General features: G+C 33.2%; 2 protein-coding genes across 5 annotated transcripts in view; one reads left to right on the top strand and one right to left on the bottom strand.

Moving 5' to 3' along the window:
- Window positions 1-23,410, bottom strand: part of LOC111047169 (obscurin) — a 98,572-nt gene that overhangs the window by 1,854 nt on the left and 73,308 nt on the right. The window contains exon 8 of the mRNA XM_039443046.1: window positions 20,893-21,040. Within this exon, the coding sequence (XP_039298980.1) occupies window positions 20,893-21,040 (148 nt within the window). The remainder of the gene's footprint in view (window positions 1-20,892; window positions 21,041-23,410) is intronic.
- On the top strand, window positions 774-16,628 carry LOC120354915. Of its 4 annotated transcripts, none has more exons than XM_039443047.1 (4): window positions 774-2,459; window positions 11,007-11,101; window positions 12,770-12,876; window positions 16,037-16,628. In XM_039443047.1, exons 2-4 carry the CDS (start codon window positions 11,008-11,010, stop codon window positions 16,148-16,150), a joined length of 315 nt encoding a protein of 104 aa, XP_039298981.1. In that variant the 5' UTR covers window positions 774-2,459; window position 11,007; the 3' UTR covers window positions 16,151-16,628. The 4 variants fall into 4 exon arrangements, 3 of the variants coding, with proteins under 3 accessions (XP_039298981.1, XP_039298984.1, XP_039298983.1); XM_039443050.1 differs by lacking the exon at window positions 774-2,459 and adding an exon at window positions 2,760-2,915; XR_005573298.1 differs by lacking the exon at window positions 12,770-12,876.

The raw sequence follows: 23,410 nt of genomic DNA, 5'->3' as shown, positions 1-23,410 counted from the left end.
ATGTTATCTTTTCTTCTAAAAAGGTTTTATTTATAGAGTTTTTAAAGAATCTTTGTTGCTCAAAAGGCATCAACTTCAACTGAAGTTAAACATCAAAGCCTATAAGTCAAACCCTTATTAAATTTTTATACATAACGACATGTTATGTAAACAGCTCACAAGAAGTACTCAAAAAATAAATCCTCTAAAAACCCCCAAAATTTACTGTATTTGTGTTAGCATTGTATGGTTTTGTGAAAATAAAACATTTCCAATATTAACGGTTACAAATTTTCATCATTAAAAATTGTACAACATCTCTGAGTACAGTGTTCAATGAATTATTTATCATAAGATTGAATCGAAATGGAATATGCTGTATTTATAACATCCATGTGATTAATTTGCATAGATGGTCTACTATTACAATCTGTCCGTAATTGAATCACATACACATTAAAATAAAAACGTTTCCTCACTAGGCTAATAATATGTACAGTACAAAATTAATATATCTGAGGTTGGGTGCTAAATATTAATAATTATTTTTTTAAATACAAAGGGGCTCAAAAAATGTTACACTCTAATTAACAGTGATAACGTGAAGAGAACAAACCACCAGGGGCGAGGCGTGACTTTTTGGCTCAGTCATCTCCAGGAACAATTCAGTTCAAAGTTTGAATGGAAGCTGCACCTACTTTAAAGATAGCACCTCCCTTACTTTAAAGATAATGTTCCATTTTGGACGATTATTTATCGAGAAAGATGACATCTAGTAAAATATAAGCTTACTATTCAAAATCCTAGAGTTGAAAAGTCTAGAACTTGGCTGAATTTCAAGCTTGGAGCTTGGAAACTGGCTCTCAGATTAATTTAAAAAAATTCAATGAAATTCTTTATTCTATATTGATTCATACAACAAGTACATAATCAAAAATGACAGGGAGAGAAAAAATAAGGAAACCTTGTGCTATTCCTCTCCCAAATTTAGATAAGGTTACATATAGTCCGAAATAGGTTAAGTCTTTACTTATTGTTCGCTTTAGTCTTTAGTTGTTCTCTAGTTGTTCACTTCACTAAATTTTCAGTTCTTATAATTTTTCTCACAATGTAGATTTTTAAATTTAGTTGCTTCAAAACCAAACATAGAATAAATAATAATAATTATTATTATCAATAACAAATTGCAAACAAAATAATTATCGTATGGTTTGCAACACTGCCGCGGAACAGTGGAATCACAGAAAATAGCGATGTCTTTGACCTTTACTCCAAAGACCTTAAAGATACCTCTGTTACACGTCTTTGGTTTATTCCACCATCGTTTATGGGGAGAGGGAGCGAGTGATGATGCAGAAGAGTTGTGGTAACCAATGCTAAATAGCATTACTGGAATCGCATATTTTTGAGAATCACATTGAACAGATGAAACTGATGATGCAGTAGTCTACTTAATTCAAGCTTGGCGCGCTCGCAAAAAATGTTTCTCTTTTGGTTTCTTCACCTTTTTTTTGTATTTATTTTAAATATTTTTTATTTAATAATATACACATTACTTATCAATTTTTGTCCAGTCATCGGCGAATCCAGAGATGACCGGACGCCTCACCTCTGCAAACCACGTACAACTATGAATCTTATTACCTATTATTTATTGTAGGTAGTTCAATGTTTTGTCAAAAGCTAGTGTGGCATATGAGTAGCCCACATGCAAACTGTGAGGCCATTCCAGACCGTCGTAAACTTTAAGGCCGTTTCTCTAGACCGTCCTAGCTTTTTTGTGTGATTTTTGTGTGATTGTCAAGTTTGTAGCTCATCAAGTTTTCAGTTGATTTTTGTGGTGTGGTGAAGAATACCGTTCACAGCTTAGGTAAAAGTGTCTCACCAACTCTCGACTCTTTGAAACTGCGATCTCGTACCGGCTAGTGCCGGAATTTAGTGCCACCCTAATAGGAGCGCGCCTAATTGTAGCGAGATTCGAAGGTGAACTTTGGTGTCACATTGTAAAAATTTCATATCAAAATCCTTAGCATAATCAATCATTCAACTTCAATATATTTTGTCCATTCAAATAAATTTATTCAACCGTCAAAATATTTACAATTATATTTTTATATGATTTTGTCATTGCCATCTCGATCATACTGTTAACTGTTCCAAGGAGGATAATAAACTGTTCTAATACTCTGTTACAGAATGTAGTATCTGTTCCATTTTTACATTATTACTATAGAAGTACTGTTTTGATTTGAATTAATTATTATTATACAAGATTTACTAACTGATCTTCACCTTCCAGTCTTATGTTTTGTTAAGACTTTATTATGAGATCAAAATGTAATTATATTTAGTATACTGTTGAGTGTTTTTTGAATGTGATAATTGAGTTTCTTATCTAAAATATTTAAAAGTGAATCTGAATATAGAACTATCTTTTTGCAAATATTTCTGTAATAGCCGGTCTTGAGCTGTTCTTGAAGGTAAAACTAGTTTGTTTTTTTAATTTTCTATAATAGAATGTTTATAGTTTATGCAGTCTGTTGAGATTTGATGTATTTATTTTTACACTTATTCTTTCTTAAATGTATTTTTTAAAGGTAGGCTAGTGTATAATACAAATACAGTAAAGCTAAAGTTTATCTAATAAGCTCAATTTTTTATGTTGCATGATTCAATTAAGCCTATTTAAATTGTGCGAGCAATTAAATTTTGTAGAAATTGGACAGCAAGGATTATAATTTACAACTGAAGCTTTCAGTTAGGTAACTATTGAAATCACGTAACCTATAGAGATTTGGTGAAAGACTCCAATGTTGGCCATAAAATGTATCATTTATTCAGAAGACAAAATATTTCAATAGAGTAGTAAAAGTAAAGAATAGAAATAATGTGATTTTTTATAATAATATACAAAAACCATTTAAAGTAAATGAAAGGTTAGTCAAATTTGTAGGTTAGGATTGGAGTGCAAGGATGCTAATCTATTTAAAACTTTTATTCATTTATTGGATAGAGCAAACAATACAATAGTTGGTGGAGAAAAAACAGGCTATTGCCTAAAACTTCTGCAATTTCCTAATTCTGTCTTGAATTGTCCAAATATTATGTAGGTTAGGTATGTCCATTTTAATTTATACACTAAATCTGAATATACAAATCAGAATAAAACAAACAATTGATATGAAATTTAAGTCAAGTCAACTCCATACAACAAATATTTTTACACGAGTAGGTAACTTGAGCATAAAGAGTAACATAAACTAAATTCTACTTGGAACTGTGCTTTAGTAAACTAGGCCTATATCCTGCTCAATTATAAACTTCCTATTGCTTGAAATTTCTAAAAAAGTGCCCTATATGGGTGTCTGTCAATAAATCTTCATGATTTAAATAGGTAGTTCTTTTTCAGATGAATATCTTTTCAAATGGCAATAAAATACGGTACCGTGGAATGGGGCTACTTTGAACAAAAATTAGTAAAATTGTAAATACACATTTTTCACAGTGCTAGCATTGTTGAAGCACAATTTTGTTACCATAACAACATTTCTGGTATATAACAACCATATTTATGCTATTACCCATGCAACCTGATACTTTGGGTACATATTAAAAAATAAAAATATAAAGTATGTTTCTTGTTAAAATTTTGTTATGATTCAAATTACATCTGTGCACTATTTGAAATTGAGCTACTCGATATGTTATCCATGACATGTGAAAGAATATACATTTCTTAAAAAAATCCAGCAAATTATATTGTTTTACAATCAGAACCGAGTGAGAAATTTTTTTTTTGTTTACTGCCGTCAAAAAGTGGTTAAAATGGGGCTAATGTTGACTGTCAGTAGATCGGGTTGTAAGGCCGATCTGCAAAGTAGTGGACTGTGTGGAAGTGTGTAGATGAGATCTATATCTGATCTAGGCACTGACAGCTTTTCATTATTTGCTATGAGCGGATTTACAAACCTTGAATGTGTAGATCCGAAAAAATACCTCTGGTTTACTGTGCGTCTGAGCACAAGTAGAATGCACAAAGGTAGTGCAATAATGATGACTAATAATTGAAGAATGATAGATAATAAGTTTCTTATTATCCGAATGTAAGGCTGATATTTGAATGTAACTATTGGAATGCTTAAAATTAATGTAGTTGTAATTAAAATAAAAAGAATTAGGAATGCACTCAAGTTGTTTATTGTACCTAGACTTTTGCTAGTACGTTTAAGAATACTGATACAATGTTTCAAAAATGATGTTACCTCTGTGAGCGCAAAAGATTGAGTAATACAAAGATAAAGTTGGGATAACAATGTTAATGTTGAAATACACAAAGAGTATATTGATGCTGAAACTAATAATAGAATAATAATGACAATGAGTAAAGATTGAATTGAACGTACAAAATTTAGCAATGTTTAAAATGAATAAAAATTTAGAATACTTGAAAAATGATAGTAAATATGAGAATCTTAACCTGAATAATAAAATCAATCGAGAGACAAAAATCCTAGATAAAAAGTCCTGCAAAATTCTTAGTAATCTTAAAGGTATGAAAATACAGAAATTATATGAATATGAACAATAACCTAATTTCACAAAAAATGAAAACTAGGAATTCAGTTTAGGTAGAATCCAATCGTACCTGAAGCTTTCAAGCTGTTGACTATGTAACACTGAAAGAGGACAAATATAGCAACTTGGCTATAATGTAAGCAGAAGGAGCAGAAAGTCTGTCCAGAACTGAAGGTTCGATTAATAATTACAAATAGAAAAGGTTGAAAAATACCAAATACAATATTGAAAGGAGACGAAGCTCAGCATATTGTAATACATAAGCGGGCTTGGAAATGACAGCTTAACGCATGTCAAGTTACATGGGGAATATTACTATATGTAGAACACATAAGTAATAATAATAGAAGATAAAAAATTGAATGATTGATAGTATTTAAATAGTTATTATTTAGGAATAAAAAGTTAATCAGGAACAAAATTGAATGGGATGAAGACTACCAGTAAACACAGTGCCTCTGAGAGGGTAAGTACAAAAAAGTGAATAATAGAATAAGACTTCCCTGAATAATTAATGATGTGTTGCCAAAGTGATAGGCCTACGGTGACTCAAATTCCGAGGATGAAACTTGACTCCTGTCAAGTACATTGTAGTTGCAGACAGCTGCTGGGCTAATAGAAGTTGAACGATGAAGATATCTTGATTATATCCTGATAAACGATGACCGATGCGGAAGAGAACTTGACTTGAATACGTTGAGATATTGAAAGTTGAGACTGTTCCAATATTAAATTGATAATGAGTATAACGACGAATGGGCACTTCACAAATTGAATGAGTTTCACTGGTTGAATGTTAATTGGAAAAAGTTCCACCATGAGTTAAGTAGAATAAATGTTTGAGGTTATGTCCTAACGTTGATGTAATTGCAGTGAATAAATATTTGAAAAAAGAGATAAAATGTTCTTGACGACTGAAATCACTGGCATCAGTAAGAATTGAGATTGACAAAGTTCGACTAAATAACTGATGAGTAGCTAAGACTGAGTAGCTAAAAATGAGTAGCGGTTGACAATGAAAGGCAAACTGCACTTGCGCAAATTTCCTGAGTTGAAATGTTGAATAAGGTAAGCTGCACTTGCACAAGACTTCCCAAGTTGAAAAATGTATCTCCTATGAGCATACATGAAGAATGAATGTGACCGCTAAAAAATGTGTACTGATGCTCAGTAAAATTGAAGTGATAAATAATAAATCAAAAGTTCATATTGAGGATTGTTGAAAGCTCATGTGGAATTCATGTTGAAATTACTTACAGTTCATAATAATAATATGATGAATAATTGAAAAACGTTGTACGCAGAAAGCATGGCGTGATTTGCAAAAAGGACGCTTAGTAGAAAAGTCCCGAAAGGTAAGTTAAATTCATAGAAAATATGGTTGAAAGACGTTCACTGATGAAAAATGCGTTGAATGGTTCTTGAATAAGCACACAAACTAGGACATAATGAATGATGAAAATGGATAAAGTTTTCCAAAGATGGACGCGTTAAAAACTGAGATGTTACATCGTATGACTGTACAAAGCAAGTGAGTCTTCTTGCCAAAAACTGGTTGAAGAGACAGGAACTGCCCAATAGCGGAAACATGACGTCCACGGCAGTCATGAGCACAAACTCAACGAATGAAGTGAAAATATAAAATCGATATTAAGCGAACTGAAGGTGTTGAGGTTGAAGTGACTGTTGAAGTATACCAAAGGAGGTTCAAAAACAATGAAAATACAATTCAAAATACTTATAGACGAATATTAAACTAGAAAACATTGAAAGAAGCAGACGACAACTAGCGCTACTATCGATCAAGCGATCAATGAAACCGTGACGTCAGAGATCGCATGACACGAGAGAAAAATGTCTGCGGACTGTAGCAGCGGTAGATTCAAATGCTACAAAAACAAGATGGACGACCATAAGACTGGCTAAAGTATGAGACGAAATCTAACAGCTACTTTGAACAATGGGGCTACTTTGAACAGCTGATCTAAAATCAGATGTTCTAACCTTAAAATGCTGTTTTTTTTATAACTGAGTTTACAGCCATGTTTCTGTTTGCAGGTTATTGTTTGAACTTTGTACTGAGCAAGTTTAGTGAGTAAAACTGGAACATTAGCCAATAAATACTTGAACAATAACTACATAACGTGAACCTACAGAAAGTTGATTTGATAAACATATAAACAGTGTAGTCTAATTGTGTTTAGTGACTAGTGACTTTATCAGTGCTAGGCCTAACCTAAAAATGGTAAGGAACTATAAAAGGAAGGTAGGTGCTAGGCAGTACAAAAACTATACAGATGATCAATTAAAATCTGTTGTGAAACAAATTGCAAAAGGTGAGTTGAAATTTAGAGACGCAGTGCAGTAGTACAAGATAAGTACTGGGACATTAGTTAAGTATGTGAGATGTTACAAACAAGCCCTTAGAGAAGCCCATCAAAATGAAACTCAAGAAAATGATAGGTCTACTCATAATGAGTCTGATTCGGAGCCTGATGAAATACCAGTACAAATTGATAGAAATAAATCGGGCCATCCCAATTGCCTTTCAAAAGAAGTTGAATCGATAATAGCTGATAGTGTAGCTTTACTGAGTGATTGGGGGTTTCCTCTAGACAAATTAGAGCTAAGAATGCTAACCAAGTCCTACCTAGATGCACGGGGGGTTGTAGTACCAGTGTTTAAAGGCAATCTACCAGGGCGAGATTGGGCATTATCGTTCCTGAAGCGTCACAAAAATGTTTTAACTCAACGAATGTGCCAGAACATTAAACAAAAGAGAGCTATTACCTCGAGAGAGCTTCTTGAGGAATATTTTACAAACTTAAAAGAATCATTGGTTGGAATTCCAGATGGAAACATACTTAACTACGACGAGATAAACTTTACTAATGATCCAAAAAGCAAGAAGATGATTTTTAAAGCAAAGACTAAAAGACCAGAGCGAATTATAAACTACTCAAAATCAGCCTATTCAGTAATGTTTGCTATTACAGATGATGGCAAGTGCCTACCACAATACACTGTATATAAAGCTGAGGCACTTTGGGATACATGGACTGAAGGAGGGCCTCCCGGAGCACGGTACAATCGAACAAAAAGTGGTTGGTTCGATTCAAACTCATTTGAAGACTGGTTCTTTACGATCGTCGTCCCCTGGGCAAAGTCTAGGGAGGGGCCAAAACTAGTTATTGGGGACAATCTATCTTCACATTTCTCCACAGAAGTATTGAAACAGTGTACAAAAAGGAACATATTGTTTGTTTGTCTACCTGCCAACACCACACACTTAACACAGCCACTGGATGTTGCCTTTTATGGGCCTGTGAAGAAACTTTGGCGCAGCATTTTGGAGCAGTGGCGAATCACATCAGGAAGAAATATCGAATCCCTCCCAAAAGAGACTTTTCCTAAGCTTTTGAAAAAGCTTATGCTTGAACTTGAAAATAACAAGGTAAAAAATATACTGTCAGGTTTTGCTGCAACTGGTATTAAACCATTCAGTCCGGAACGAGTGTTACAGAAACTGCCAAATCCTGTCCCGACCATTCCTATAAGTGCTGTACCAGTACCTCCAGACCAAAATGAACAATCCAACAATTCCAACTCTACACCTGAAAACTCAAATGAAACAATGCATAATGTTGTAATTGAAATGCTGAGCAAAATGCGGCAGGGCCCACAGACCAAAGTAACAAAAAAGAAAAAGTTACCCATAAAAGCCGGGAAAAGTATTAGCTTTGAAGAACTTAAGACAATGACCAAAGAGCCTATTAAAACTGGCACAGATTCTAAGCCTAGTACTAGTGGTGCCAGTACATCTATAACTAAAACCCCCAAAACAACAAAACCAGACAAAAAGACTTTCGACAGCAGCACATCAGACTCTGATCCGGAATCTGAATTTTCCGATACAGAATCTTCTATGGATATTTCGATTGGTCATGTAAGTGATGTTGAACCAGAAGAAGTTGTACCTAAAGTATCATCTTGGGTTATTGTCCAGTATGCCCTAAAAAAGACCATGAAACACTTTGTTGGGCAGATACTTGAACAAGTACCAGATGGTCTTAAAATCAAGTTTACAAGACAATCATCTGGCGGTTTCATCTGGCCCGATAAAGAAGACTGTGATGAAGTTAGCCCAGAAGACATTATTCAAGTATTACCAGAGCCCAGCTTAAATACTAGAGGGATTATGAAATTCACTGGAATTTCTTTTGCGGGCTTGAATATACAGTAAGAACATGCCAAGATACCAACAAGCCCATTTGTAAATAGTGTAAAAACTACCTACTTTTTTCTTATCCTTCAACTACAAATTTATAAAGTGATCAGTGTTGTTGAAATTTTTTTTCATAATATATACATATTTTTCATCAATTTAGTGTGTTTATTATGGCTATAATTAATTAAGTGACCTCAAGAGGATTTTGTCAAACCTTCGTGATAAATCGGGTGAGTTACATAGTTTTTTTTATTTTTAGTCAGAATATTTTTCTAAGGAATACCTACTTGTGATATATCAAAATGTTCAGAGAAGCCCCCTCTTTTCAGCTGTATATCAATTGATACCCTTACTCTTCTAGTATGTGTATTACAGAGCATCTAATATGACGTATCAAAGTAGCCCCATCTATGGGGCTACTTTGAACAGTCGCTTAACATTTTTTTAGGGTTAAACTAAAAGGGTTAATTTTTTTTTATAGTACTAATTTGAATCTACAGACCTGTCCCCTGGTTTAAAAAAAAATGCTTCTTTACTACAGCAATTTCTTATGGAAATACTTAGCAAAATGTGTTTTTTCTGTATCAAAGTAGCCCCATAACACGGTACACTTTTTTCCAAATGTATGAATCTACAGTAATCAATTGATCGCTTGGAAAGATCATTAAAATATCATCTGGTTTGTTCATACTAATTTAAAATTCACGTCACTTCTAGAAAAGCTCATACACTGCAACCTGTGGGAGTAAAATAATAATATAGGCTACATCGACTTTTGTGATAAACATTGATCAGTACGGTACTGGATTTAAAACCTACACAACCCATACCAAACCTAACTAACTTAATTGTCAGAAGCCCATAAATATAGTGCACTACACCAAAATTGTTGTTTATTATATTACTCATACTATATTATGTCATAAACTATCTTATTACGGGTTGAATCAATTGGCTGTTGACCTTATTTATTCCTATCTTACAAATAGAGTACCATACAGTATGTTTTAAAAAAATGGCGAGTATTATAGAGGTGGAATAGTCAAATACGGTGTGCCACAAGGTTCCATTCTTGGTCCACTGTTATTCATTGTTTATATTAATGATTTGCCTAATATTATTGATTCTTGTAATGACGATAGTGCTTCGTATTTGTTTGCAGATGACTTAGGTTTGAAAGTGGCTAATAAGAATAAGGATCATTTGTATTCTAACACATTGAATAATACCTCTAAAATTGAAGATTGGTGTGCAGCAAACAATCTGAGCATTAATTCCACAAAAACAGAGGATATAACTTTGAGCTTTGACAGAAAAATTAATGACATAAACTCAATTAAGCCTAAGTTTCTTGGCGTGAGAATTGATACTAACCTGACTTGGGAATGTCATATAGGCTAACATATATTTATAAAAAAATCAACAAGGGCATCTTCCTTTTACGTAGATTATGTAATATTGTAGATATGTCTGTTTTAATGAGTGTTTAGTTTGCCCTTATTCATAGCCTTTTGCTATATGGAATCCAGCTGTGGGGAAATGGCTCAACTACAGACATCTTGTTTAAATGTCAAAAGAAAGCAGTGAGAATAATTTGCCACAAGGCTCCTCGTAATCCATGCAAATTATTATTTATTGAACTCGGACTATTAACTCTGCCATCTTTGTATGTATTGTCATGCTTGATTTCAGTGAAGAAAACTGAAAATCAATATGATGTTAACTCTAATATACACCAACATAACACTAGAAATAGGAATAATATAAGAGTCGAGTATTGCCAGTGTACAAGTTCCCAAAAAAACTGGCAATACATGTTAATAAAACATGTTAATAATATAACTCTTTGCCTGAAAATATCAAAAGAATGAGCTTTAATAGTTACTGTAAATATTTAAAAAAGTATTAGTCAATGAAAGTTGAAGATTTCTTTGTAATAGGTTTTTAAACTGATGTTTCTGTGTTATTAATGACGTTGTTGTAACATTTTAATGTTGTGTGACAATAAATGATTTGATTTTGATATTATTTAACGCATAGCCTAAGTTAAATTGTGTACGGTATATAAAATCATTTTATTTCAATTTACTTCCCAAAGTGCTATTCCCAACAACTTTTTTCCTCTGCGCGGCTAGAGCCATCGCTAAGGGATTACGCCTTTAGTGAACAATTGTAGAAACCAACTGATTAACAACTTCTAAACTTGAATTATTCTTCTTTATAGAATGAAGTGCAAGAATATTCCGGCTGAGTTCCATCGTGAAAGAGTTGGCGTTGCATCTAGTGCAGATGCTCGATTCACCCATAACAAGATCGAAGGTAAAGGTCTAATTTCTTTTTCATTTAAAATTACCATATAACGCAAGCGGCAAATGTCACGTTGAATATTATAAGATACAGTGTAGGCTATAACAAGGTCCTTAAACAATAAGGATCCGACTCGAACAATTTCGATCAACTGCAATTTATGATGGCGGCTAAAATGGCGAAAATGTTGTCAAAAACAGGGTTTTTCACAATCAAATTTATACCTAAAATAGTCATCGATAAGCTCTATCAACTGCCACAAGTCCCACATCTGTAGAAATTTGAAGAGCTCCGCCCCATCTATGCAAAGTTTGATTTTAGATTCCCAATAATCAGGCTTCAGATACAATTTAAACACAAAATAAGTGGGAAAGATTGAGAATGAAAATCTCTACAATTAATGTTCAGTAAAATGTTCACCTAAAATTGAAAATAAGCTTGAAATTCAAGAAAATGTTATTATTCAATTGCAAACTGTTGGCCACTGTTGATTCTATTAAATCATTCACTATGAAGAGATAGCAGACCTCGTGTGTCTCCAGCGTTATTGTCCTGTTACCAGCTGGCTCAGATCTTTGGATAATAGACTTGAGATGCGCGTGAAAACTAGCGTCAGGTGATCAATAATTTTCATAATAGCAAAGAAAAGTTGTGTGAGTGCGCCACATCAGATTTTTACATCAATTTTCACTGGATCCAAACTGCTCTCGTAGATATGAACCACTAGAAGTAAGGAAAAAGTTGAATTTTCTTGGTATTCACATTGTTGAAAAACTGACCCGGGAAGATCATATCAATTACATCACAAATAAAATAAATAGAAATTCCTACATTCTCAAAAGGCTTTCCAAATATTTAACTGAAGATCGGCTTCTTCTGATTTATTATGGAATCATGTACTCTCATCTAGCCTATGGTATAATATGGGGAGGAGCTGCCAATAAATACATGAATAGACCTTTTCCCGTTCAAAAAAGAATATTGAGATATATTTTTAGACTAGGATATAGAGACTCTTGTAGAACTACATTTCAAAACTATAAAATATTGACAGTTTATGCTCTCTACATATATAAAACCATAATCTTCATCCACAAAAATTTACATAAATTGACTGCTTCAAGTGACATACATAGCAAGAACAGTAGAAACTCTAAATTTTATCACAGGATAAGGGTAAATAAGAAACTAACAGAGAATGATCAATTTATTAAAGGTGTCATATTTTTCAATAAATTGCCAGAGCACATCAAATCCCTGAAAGGCAACCAATCAAAATCTCAATTAAGAAAGATCTTGGGAGACAGGCCGATATATAGTAGGCCTATTAGTGACTACTAATATCGATCATATTACTATATGATATTGTATATTATATAATATTACCATATTAATAATATATTCTTCATATTTATTTAATTTATAGATTCATTTGCATCTGTACGTTTTCATTAAAATGCTCTACGTTTACAAATAAGCCATTGACAGATTTCCAAACTGTTTCCTGAAATTGGAGTTCGTTGCTCATCATGACAATTTCCTCACTTTTGACAGTTCATACACTTTTATAATTTATTAATTAAGGAGCGCACTGAATAGATGGATCTACAAGAATAATAATTAGATTAAATTTCTTTAACAAAACACAATTTAACCCATGCTGTATAACTCTTTTTTCAGAATGGATTGATAATCTTGATATTCATGCTTATCGCAGGCTCTATCTTGAAATAGTAGATGCTCCTCCAGTGCTCTATTTGGATTTTCTATCAATACTAAGCTTGAAGGTGAGCGTTGGACTGAATACATATTTTTGCCCATCAAATTTATAAATTAGTTCAATCATCAAATTTATAGATTGTTCAATCATCAATTATTGGTCAATCTAAATTAGAGCACAGATGATGCTCACATGAGCTTGTCACACATGTTCCATCAAAACTCCAACAGTGTCGGTTTGTTGGGGTTTTAGACATAGTCTGTTTAAAAAACTATTTTAAAAAATTTTAGTCTGTTGCTGACATATTATCTCAAGCTTATTCAAATGAGAATTTACAAATTTACTCATATGTTTTTAGAGATGTCTGCCGAATTTATGTTTGAGGTCCGCTTCCTTAGCGTAATATTCCAATATATCCATACGATCCAAGGGCCAAGCCACATGAGGCGTTTTTCAGACGAGTCGGCAGGGCAGGAAGCTCACCGATTGGCCAATTATCAGCTGATTCCGGAACGCCTACCCAATCAGTCAATCTGAGAGCTTCCTGCCCTGTCGACTCGTCTGAAAAACGCCTCATATGGCTTGGCTCCAAATCTTACGAACGGCACGTTAATCCTCGGTTTCTTTCTCTCTTCAGTGATATTGTTATGTTGGTATTAAGCATCTACTTGATGCAGTCATTATCCCTCACTACTTAACGTATTCAATAGAAACGATACTTTGATTACTCACGTTACTTCATTTAGTACTTGGTACTCAAATGCATCTGATTGCCGGTAACCACACATTATTGAAATAATTTTCAGATTTATGCTGAACTTTTGCATTTTGCTTGCAAAAACTAATAACGCTACGTAACTAGCACTTGGCAGCAGACTCAAGTTAGGCGGCCATGTTTGTGGTTCTATAATTTGACAAAAATTCACGTTCTGGCCGCATGGATCACAGGGCGTTTGGTGGGAATGATATTTAACTGTTGAGCTCTGTGAAAGTTGCCCCCCTATCGCTTGTTGGTGTCCTATGATATGAGATCGGAGGTTGAAAAAGATGACCCTGGTATAATCCTGCTTACAAACAATAATAATTCATTCTCTTCAGCGACTATACAACTTCCTATAGTGAGGTCCACGTTATAATGGCAGTGTTTGATTAGCAATCGTATACTATCCTTGTCTATCATTCAATAAAGCAAATAGCGCTATCTCTTTCTCGCTTTACTCTGTTGCCAGATCGTCTTTTAACAATGTAGAATTAATAATAAATTAACAAAATATTTCATCTTCATCATTAAAATTCAGTACCTATGAAATTATTGGAAAATATAATTTCGTGCTTAATAAAATAAAATTGATTATTTCAAACAAGAAATAAGTTAAATATTATATCAATAAACCTGTATTAGCTACCGTCTATAGAAGGCATTGACAAGACAGAGGAATGGCAACGTTGTTTTGCTATCTTTCTCCACTGCCATTATAACGTGGACCTCACTATAGAATGGTTGTGAATATCATAGAAAATATATGAGCAGTGATGAACGAGTGATGATGGGTGAGCTCATTTAGCTTACTACATCCTAACAAGAATTATTTCTTTCCTACTGTAATCACAACTCACAAAATTTCATTCAGTTGGCAGTGTCAAAAGTGAAATCTTTTTACAGTTTTTGGATATCTCATATTGTAGTTTGGAATGTAGTTTTGTAAGTTTTAATTGTCTGTATTGTGAATATTTCATACTCATATTGTTTGAAATGTAATAGTGGATATAATTGTAGTTATTTTTTTCTGTGTATCTTATATTCTTTTGCATGTTATTGAACTGAAAGAACTTTGATTTTTACCTTATGTTGAACCTTGAGTTTTTAGTATGAGAATTGACCATGTTTTTATTGAATTTGCTAACTTGTTGCTTAGTTGTCGAAATTAAAGCAATTTTCGTGCATTTTTAAATACAATTTCAATTTCATGTCGAAAAAGCTTCTTTATTTGGGAATTTTACGAACGTTGACCTTTTTGCAGCTTTGGCTTTTCCACTGAAAGTTATGCTCAACGCTAGTGGAAGGGGAATAATTTTCAGTGAAAAGGCCACAGTCCTAATTGAGACGTTACCGGAAAACATCGTGTAACGGTGTGCGAGCCTCGGTCCTCTGAATGGGTCAATTTCCCATCCAGAGGGACTAATTGACAAATTTCAGTTATCAGTAATTTTTATCTATATAAATAGGAAATCAAATTTTATAGAGTTAGTAACAGAAGAATCAGGAAATAATTTGTGCGTGTGAGCTCAAGTATAGTGAGTTTTCTTAAATCGTATGCAAGTGTCTCTGAAGAGTCCAAGTTTAAATTGTTAAAATAGTGAGTGCCAAACTCTTGTTGTTTTCTTATAAGCTTATAGCTCAAAATTCAGTTTCATAGAATGACCGAGGCCCTGAATTGATTGCTGAATAACTTTGTTTTGTTTGAAAATTTCAAATGTGACATGATTCTATTTATTAGTTTTGATTAGTTTAATAAGCCTGAAGTCGAATTTTATGAATATTTTTCATTAAAGTTCCTGGCTCGTAGTTGCTAGTTGCTTAACTAGGTGACAATTGAATAATGATAATAATCTGTGCATTTGTCACTATAAGCTCCTAAACCAATCAAAAGAGATTTCCTAGCAGTATAATTTTAGAAAATATTATTGAAGAGAAGAAACACCCCCTCGATATACCTCGCACAGCAGTAGTATAATGTCTATCGAACCACATGCATTTTTATATATTTCATATTTTGGAAAATTAACTAAGTCATCGTATAGAGAGATTCTCAGCTACATAATTTTATGTACGGTGTGAGTTGAAGAGGCTTATAAATAACCATAGCCACTTCTAATACAAGGCCCCGGCCTACGATATTGCAACGTCGCAGTGTAGGCCTAGAATCTAATACATGATTGGTAAAAATATTTTTTAAAATACCAGCTGATCTTTTTCACCAATCATGTATTAGATTCTTGGCCTACGCTGCGACGTTGCAAGGCCGGGGCCTTGTATTAGAGGTGGCTATGATAAAACCCTCCACCGGTTACAAGAAATATTCATATATTGAATATTTTTCATATTCAATATTTAATAATTTCAGCACTTATATGCCTTGTAATGAAGTAATAACAAATTTCATTAAAAGCTTATTATTCCTTGGTATTTTGCTGTTGTTTCTGATCGCTTTTTTCTCCTGTTTCAGTTGAACTGGTTTGTCGCCGCTTCAACGGAACTTGCTATTATACCACACAACCAAGAATATCACCATCTATTTCACTTGACTATTCCGTATGGATTGGTGATTTATACACTTTGACTGTTCTGTACTGTATGGAATTTGAGTATTCATAAGAATGACTTGTCTTATACTCCCTCCTGAAGTCTCCAAGACGAAATCTTAAAAAAAATCTAGTCTATACACCAGGCTTCATCATAGATTACTTCTGCTCAGACTTGGATTACCATGCTATAATAAGTCAATTGATAACATCTCCGATATGTCAATAATCCTCATTTTATAGTAAACCCTTGAGATTGAAGTGCTAGATGAATTACTTGAAAAGGTGACGGTCAACCCGAATTTATGTTTCTTGAATTATCTTTGTTCGGTTGTGAATCACCCAGAATTGTGCATGGGTTTTTGCCAGATCAATGCGAATGAAGTTTACCATAAAAATATTTTAAGGGACGGTTTCCGAGCTCGGGATTTAGCTAAGTTCTAGACTTTAAACAGCTGGAGTCAGAAAACTGGCTTTCCGAAACGGGGCCTCGTCGTAGTCCACGTTTAAATTAAATTTCCCAAAAACACTTAAGTTGAACACAAAATAAAATAACGACTAAATTGTGTAAAGTTTCAGCTATTTTAATTATTTAGGAATGCTTCATTTTGTCAAGAAAGAATGTTTCCAATATTTTAGAAATGAGAAAATAAATATCTTAAAAACCATGACTACTCTCCAGTCTCCATATCGGAAAGCCAATTTTCTGACTCCAGCTGTTTAAAGTCTAGAACTAAGCTAAATCTCGAACTCGGAGGCCGGCCCTAAAATTATGTCTCCTTGTTGCTTTACTTTCAAGTTACTTAAACATAAATTTGAATTGAACTTCTAATAATTTTTTTATACAGTGATGAAAAATCGTTAGCGATCCATACCGATATTTCCATCAGTCAATAAATGAAATTAATATTCATGTAATAGGAAAAAAGACTCACCACTTTTGTATTAACTTATTGTTAACAAGATAGCTGACAAACAAGGATCTCTGGGCCGCTTTTGGTAAAGTGAGGAAGTTGTTTTTAAAATTGATAATTTCCCATTCTACTGGAAGCGGCTGGAGAGGTATCTACACGAAGAAACTATTATTCTGCACATATCATATACGGTAGTTAAGTTAGTTGAGTTGAAAATGTATTTATACAGAGTAAGTCATAATGTATGGGAACCCTTCAATAAGTTGGAGACTGTTGTAGTTATAATACTGTAACTTTCATGATAAGTTATTGGACGAATACTCTACCTTTTGACGTACAACTGAATTTCAACCCCTCATAAGGAAGGGGGTGACTTAGGGGTTGTAACTCTAATATTGTTAACACCCATTGTGTGCTACATCATTTTAAATGCTTTTTTAAAACTAGAAATATGGCATCAATAAAAATTTTCTATGATACTTCTACCAAAAATGGCGGTTGATTGAAGTTTTAGTTTGTAAAGAAATGATAGGTAAAGTAATGAAACTTAAATCAACACTTTTTTGAATGAATAACGAAACACATTGAAAAACATGGTTATTTATTTAGTAATCTGTCTGCTACTAACATTTCATTTTAAAAGATGCTTGAAATTACTACCTCCTTCTCTCGTTTGACAGTGTGCCAGTCTGTCATAAATGTAAATGAAATGAATAAAGTAGTATGTAAAATAAAATGTAAATAGTAGGAGACTGATTACTATATAAATAACCAGTTTTTTCAATGTGTTGCGTTATTCATTCAAAATGTTACTCGTAAATGTGGATCTTCTAGAGCTAGATTAACACTAATTCCACTTCTGTATTGAATTGCAACTAGCATTTCGCTTCTGGATAATCAGTGTGATTTTGACTTATTGAAAATATTGTTCTCAATAAATATCCTAATTTAGTATGGCTGATAATTTATGTTTCTTCCGATGATAAAATTAGTTCCTTATGTGTAATGTGAACGTTGTGTGTTGTTGTAAGATACAGAATGGCCCAAAAAGGATGGTCGGTTTTTAAATTACTATAACTTGAATAATTTCCAACATACATTTAGTTTTCTATATTGCTGTGTTTGTTCAATTGTCAAATTTCAGAAAACGTCATAATTAACATACATAATACTGTAAAGGAAGAGCGGCAAACAAAGGCCAAAAGATAATCACGCCACCTAATGGAACGTCGACGACTTTGAAGCAGTTTTGTTAATTATGACGTTTTCTGAAATTAGACAATTGAACAAGCTCATAATATATAGAAATAAAATGTATGTTGGAAATTATTCTAGTTATAGTCACTTAAAAGCCGACCATTCTTTTTGGGTCATTCTGTAATAACCTAAATCTCTTGAATTGTATAACCTACAAGTTGATAAAATCTAATATTGGGGCACTCTGTTTGTTGAAGTAGTGTAATGGTAATCTTTTTAACAATTTGATTATTTTGCCTCTAAAATAAGTGTTTTTGTTCAGAATTATATCGTAAAATTGTAATTGAGTCTATTTTTTACTAACTATGAATTAAACAGCATTAATTATAATTATTGAATTCATGTCATTTTTTCCGTTTTCTCACTTTAAGTACTCTATTGTTATTATTTAAATCTACTTTTGGCGTCTACTAGACCTGGTAGCGGCTACTGAAAATCGGTTTATTATCCCTGTGAGGAGGGATTCGGACGGGACGTTGCTAATTATATCCTGCCAAGAGGTGGAATCATATTTTTTTAATGGGTCACAATTTATCAACTTCGTTGATTCACTCATACATACAGCTGAATGGAATGAACGGACTGGAATAATTGGAGTGATTTGAAAATATAAAATATTAGGGCCAGTTTCTGAGCTCGGGATTTAGCTAAGTTCTAGAATTTAAACAACTGGAGTCAGAAAATTGGCTTTCCAAAACGGGGCGTCGTCGTAGTCCACGTTTAAATTAAATTTTGAAAAACTATAAAATTGAACACAAAATAAAATAAAGAGAAAATAGTGTAAAGTTTCAGCTACCTATTTTGAATTATTTAGAAATGTATCATTTCGTCAAGGCAATAAACGTCTCCAATAATTATAGAAATGAGAAAATGAAGATTACCATAAAAACTACGAATACGCCCTTTTTCGGAAAGCCAATTTTCTGGCTCCAGCTGTTTAAAGTCTAGAACTTAGCTAAATCCCGAGCTCGGAAATGAGCCCTTAAATTTACTTGACGAACAAGTGGAAATGTGGCAGCACATCCACCAGAGACGGCACTCTTATTTTAAGGGACGTGAGTTTTTTTGTCTTATTTACAATATTGCATAGATATAACTGTGATTAATTATTTTGAATTTGAAGTTGCAATGGGCATTGAGATTTTATTCAATAATTTTATAGAAGATGTCGATATAAAAAACTAAAATATAATTTTTTAAACAATAAATAAAGAGCGCAAATGATTTATACGTTATTAAGAATTGAAAATTTTTATGATAGTCTGTTTTTCCTATTTGTTGTGGAAGTTTTTTACTGAACGTGTTCCTCGAAAGAGCGGGTACAGTATGTGAAATGATGATGTGGACATGGAAAGGATATAATATATCAATATTTTTGATGGATATGATATAATATTATTCCAAGGTGGGGTTCGATTATTAAGCAGAGCCAGTTCAAGTGCGGTCACTGGTTTAAAGGAGTACGGTAGCAGCCTTGAATCTTTCATCGTTTTGAGCGATAAGATACAATATCTTTTATAATAACTGCATTCTATATTGTAGGCCCATACAGGTAGGCTATAATATAATATTATGTGCATAATATTTTTTTAAATAGAAATCTAAAAAAGCATAGTTAATTATTTGATACTTGACACAAGAAAGTTCCGGAGCTATGCTCCGGGAGGGTATGGAATGTCTCCCATGGGGAAGGGAGTATACTGTAGTCTTCCCCCGGGAAAATTTTTTTCTTTATCTAATAAAATTGGCCTATTTGTATCAATTTTGATTACTATTCAAACAAAATTTTTTCTGTGTCATGTTTAAATAAAAATCATCAGCATTAGGTCAATAGTATTTTATATCATGATGACGATTCATTTTCATGTTTAGTTTTAGTTGAAAGACAGCAAACATAACATACAGGATTAGAATAGGATTTAAATTCTCTTAAATGTATTAACTGGGATAAAATTAAACTGCTGAATATATGCCTAGGTAGGTACTAATAGTGTTCAGCTCTGTTGTGCACCGGTTTAAATCTAGCCCTGCTTGGCAGTAATATTCATGAAAAAAAAATCCTCATAATATTACTGAAAACGGAATGAAATAAAAATTCTCATTGCAAGTAAGTAGTTACCTATATAGCTTTCAAAATGTTTCATCAATTTACCAGGACATGAATCGACTATTTTTCTTTGCCATTTTCAATTAATTAAGTTACTGTAATTGAAAAATTAATCAATATTATAATCAAACATTTCAATAAATTACTTGAAAATTTTCATTCATTCTATCAATTTTTGATGGCCATATAAGGAGAAGTGAATATATACGGTAACTTATTGACAAGTTTTCAGTTTGCCAAGTTCTCATTTCGTCTAGTTTTTAGTTCGCCAAGTATTCAGTTCATCAAGTTCTCATGTTCTTATTTTGGCAAGGTTTTAATTTGTCAAGTTTTCAGTTTGTTCTTGTGGTGTGGTGAAAAATAGTTTCATAATTTCTGTTACATATATTCAGTTGCATATTCATTTTTGGTAGATTGTTATGTACGGTACCATAGTTTAGTTGATGTTTCACCATTTCGAGTAGAATATTTTTGTAAAGACCATGCTAGAGCTGAATCTTACCTGCTATCTGTGTCTTCAGATGCATTCTTGTTGTTTGGATGTGTCCAGTGGCAGTTGACATTATCAAGGGGAGCTGTAGTGCTCAAGCGGCAAACAAGACACAGGTGGTTGTTATACTCTGAGATCCAAAAACGTGTGCTGATATTCTCTGGAATATTAAAATAGTTTATTGAGTTCATAGAAAGTACAAAGCAAACAATAATATTTGAACTTCGTTAATGTTCAACTATAATCGAGACCGAGTGAATTTTTCCAACTTCCATTTATAAATTTCTGAGGATGGGGTTAATTTGTTACTACAGTAGTGCTTTGATAATCCGAGTTAAATGAGACTATACCGCATCCGTATATTATCCACCTGTATCCATATATCTTAGTCCCCGTCCTCTGTAGCTTTTTCTACAGACGGAGGGCCACTAGAGTTAAATACTGGAGGCCGCGAGATATAACATGAACCATTGACTCCCACCACATTTGTGGTACCTCTCGATTTGGAGGAGCACTGCCGTCAAAGAAAAGAAGTGAGAAAGAATCAGAAGGTTGATGAAGGATTACTAAGAGAATGTGATAAACTCAGTCATGCTTACACCGGGATCAACTAAAAGGATAGATAAAGAGCTAAAAGTGTCACTAATAGGAAATGGATAGCCAAACTGAACACTGAGGATGGTATTGCAAACTACAAGAAATCATGGACCACGTCTTTGAGTTTTATGAAAAACTGAAATGAAAACAGTAATGAAAGTTGGGCTGAGCAAGAGGATCGGCAAATATTAGGGATTGGATCAGATGTGTTAGGAAATCTTGAGGCAGAGATAATTAATGTTATAAAGAGTATTAAAGAAGGAAATGTATGAGAAAGGGAAAGGAAATGTATGTTAAATGAAGTTTTGGAATTCGTGTTCATGAAAGTAATCTAAAGAAACTCGTTTAGATCTTTCTCTGTGGGTGATGTTTGTTCAAGCTATTTAATTATTATTAATTATTTAAACTATTAATTATTTGAAGTAAATGTGTAAAAGTTTAGTGCGAATTTCAATGAGAGAATCATAAAATAATAGTGTAGTGACAAGTTTCAGACAGAAAACATTGAAATTTGCTCATTATTTTTTTAAACTTCTTTTTGCTTAATGGGGAGATGTTCATATGATACATGATTTCGATACAGAATTTCAAAAGAAAATGAATGGTGAAAATCACACATCGATATCTCAAACACTTTTGAAATTATTCACATTCAAAGATACTGATAAATAATACTAAAACGACCTAAATGAGTAAATTGACAATCTAAAAAAAAATAATAAATTTCACTATCAAATTTCACTTTTTCAAGTGCTAGTAAACACTTACAGTAACGTGTACTCACATATTCAACACTTTGAACAGAAAAGTTTAATCTGTCAAATTTTTAATGATTAATTACATTTTTTATTGATCTATTAGTACATTTATTTGAATGAGAATAACTTTGAAACAGTTTGAGTTATCGATGAGCGGGTTTCGTCATTCATTTTCTCTTGGTATTATATATCGATATCATGGTATCGTATGACCACCTTCCTATTAAGAAAATGAGGTTGGACTTTAAATGACGGACAAAAATTTTGAAACGACAGAAAAGTTTTTTTTCAATGCAAATAGGATCCCCAACGAAACCTATTACAGTCAAATCATCCTCATTGTAAAAGAAATATTAAGCTGTTTCCATAATTCTCACGGTATACTACTCATCATTGTATTTGTACTCAAGATATTATGTGTAATAAAGAAGACTTTTGTTTTGATTTTGATTTGAGATCACATTAGAACACCAGGCTGGGTCACCAGAGGGACACCAAGTTAGTGTCTGAGCGGGTCGCGGGCTTACACCAGGGACACCATATTTTTGTGGCCGGCTGCTCTATCACTTGGACCACCAACATTGGTGTCCCCTCAGCTTGCCTTATACTCCGACAACTTGATGAGCCAGCCTGCTGATCAACACCTTATTGTTTGTAGTCTCCGCAGTTTTACTTCCTGGAATAACTTCCAGTCATCATGATGGTATCATGTACGAACATGCATAATATTAAAGAACAAAGTTCTATTTGATATCAAATACCCCGAACACTAGTGAAAAATAAAACATGCAGTAATACAGGAACAAGGAAAATCTATCAATATCACCTTGAACTATAAAAATCAAGAATACAGTTATCATCAAAGTGAGGATCGAACCCTGCACCAATAATTGATTGCCGATCATGCATGCCAATATTGAAACCAAGAAAATTGGATCTTTCATAAAAAATATTTCAAGTACGGTATCTGTTCTAAGAAGAATATGACCCACCTGTATGATGTATAGACTGTTGGCTAGTTTTTGAACGCAGCTCAGACATGCGGCGAAAGATCTGTCACCATCTCAATCCAAACAAGTATGTTGCAGTGGTTAGTGAAATAAGATAACAAAAATAAGCATATGTATTCGGTATAGAATTACTTTAAAATTAGGACACAAATTACATGTTCATGT

Source organism: Nilaparvata lugens, chromosome X, assembly GCF_014356525.2.
Source record: "Nilaparvata lugens isolate BPH chromosome X, ASM1435652v1, whole genome shotgun sequence".
NCBI lineage: Eukaryota > Metazoa > Arthropoda > Insecta > Hemiptera > Delphacidae > Nilaparvata > Nilaparvata lugens.
Note: the sequence above shows the minus strand (reverse complement) of the source record. Positions and strands in the feature narration are given on the sequence as shown.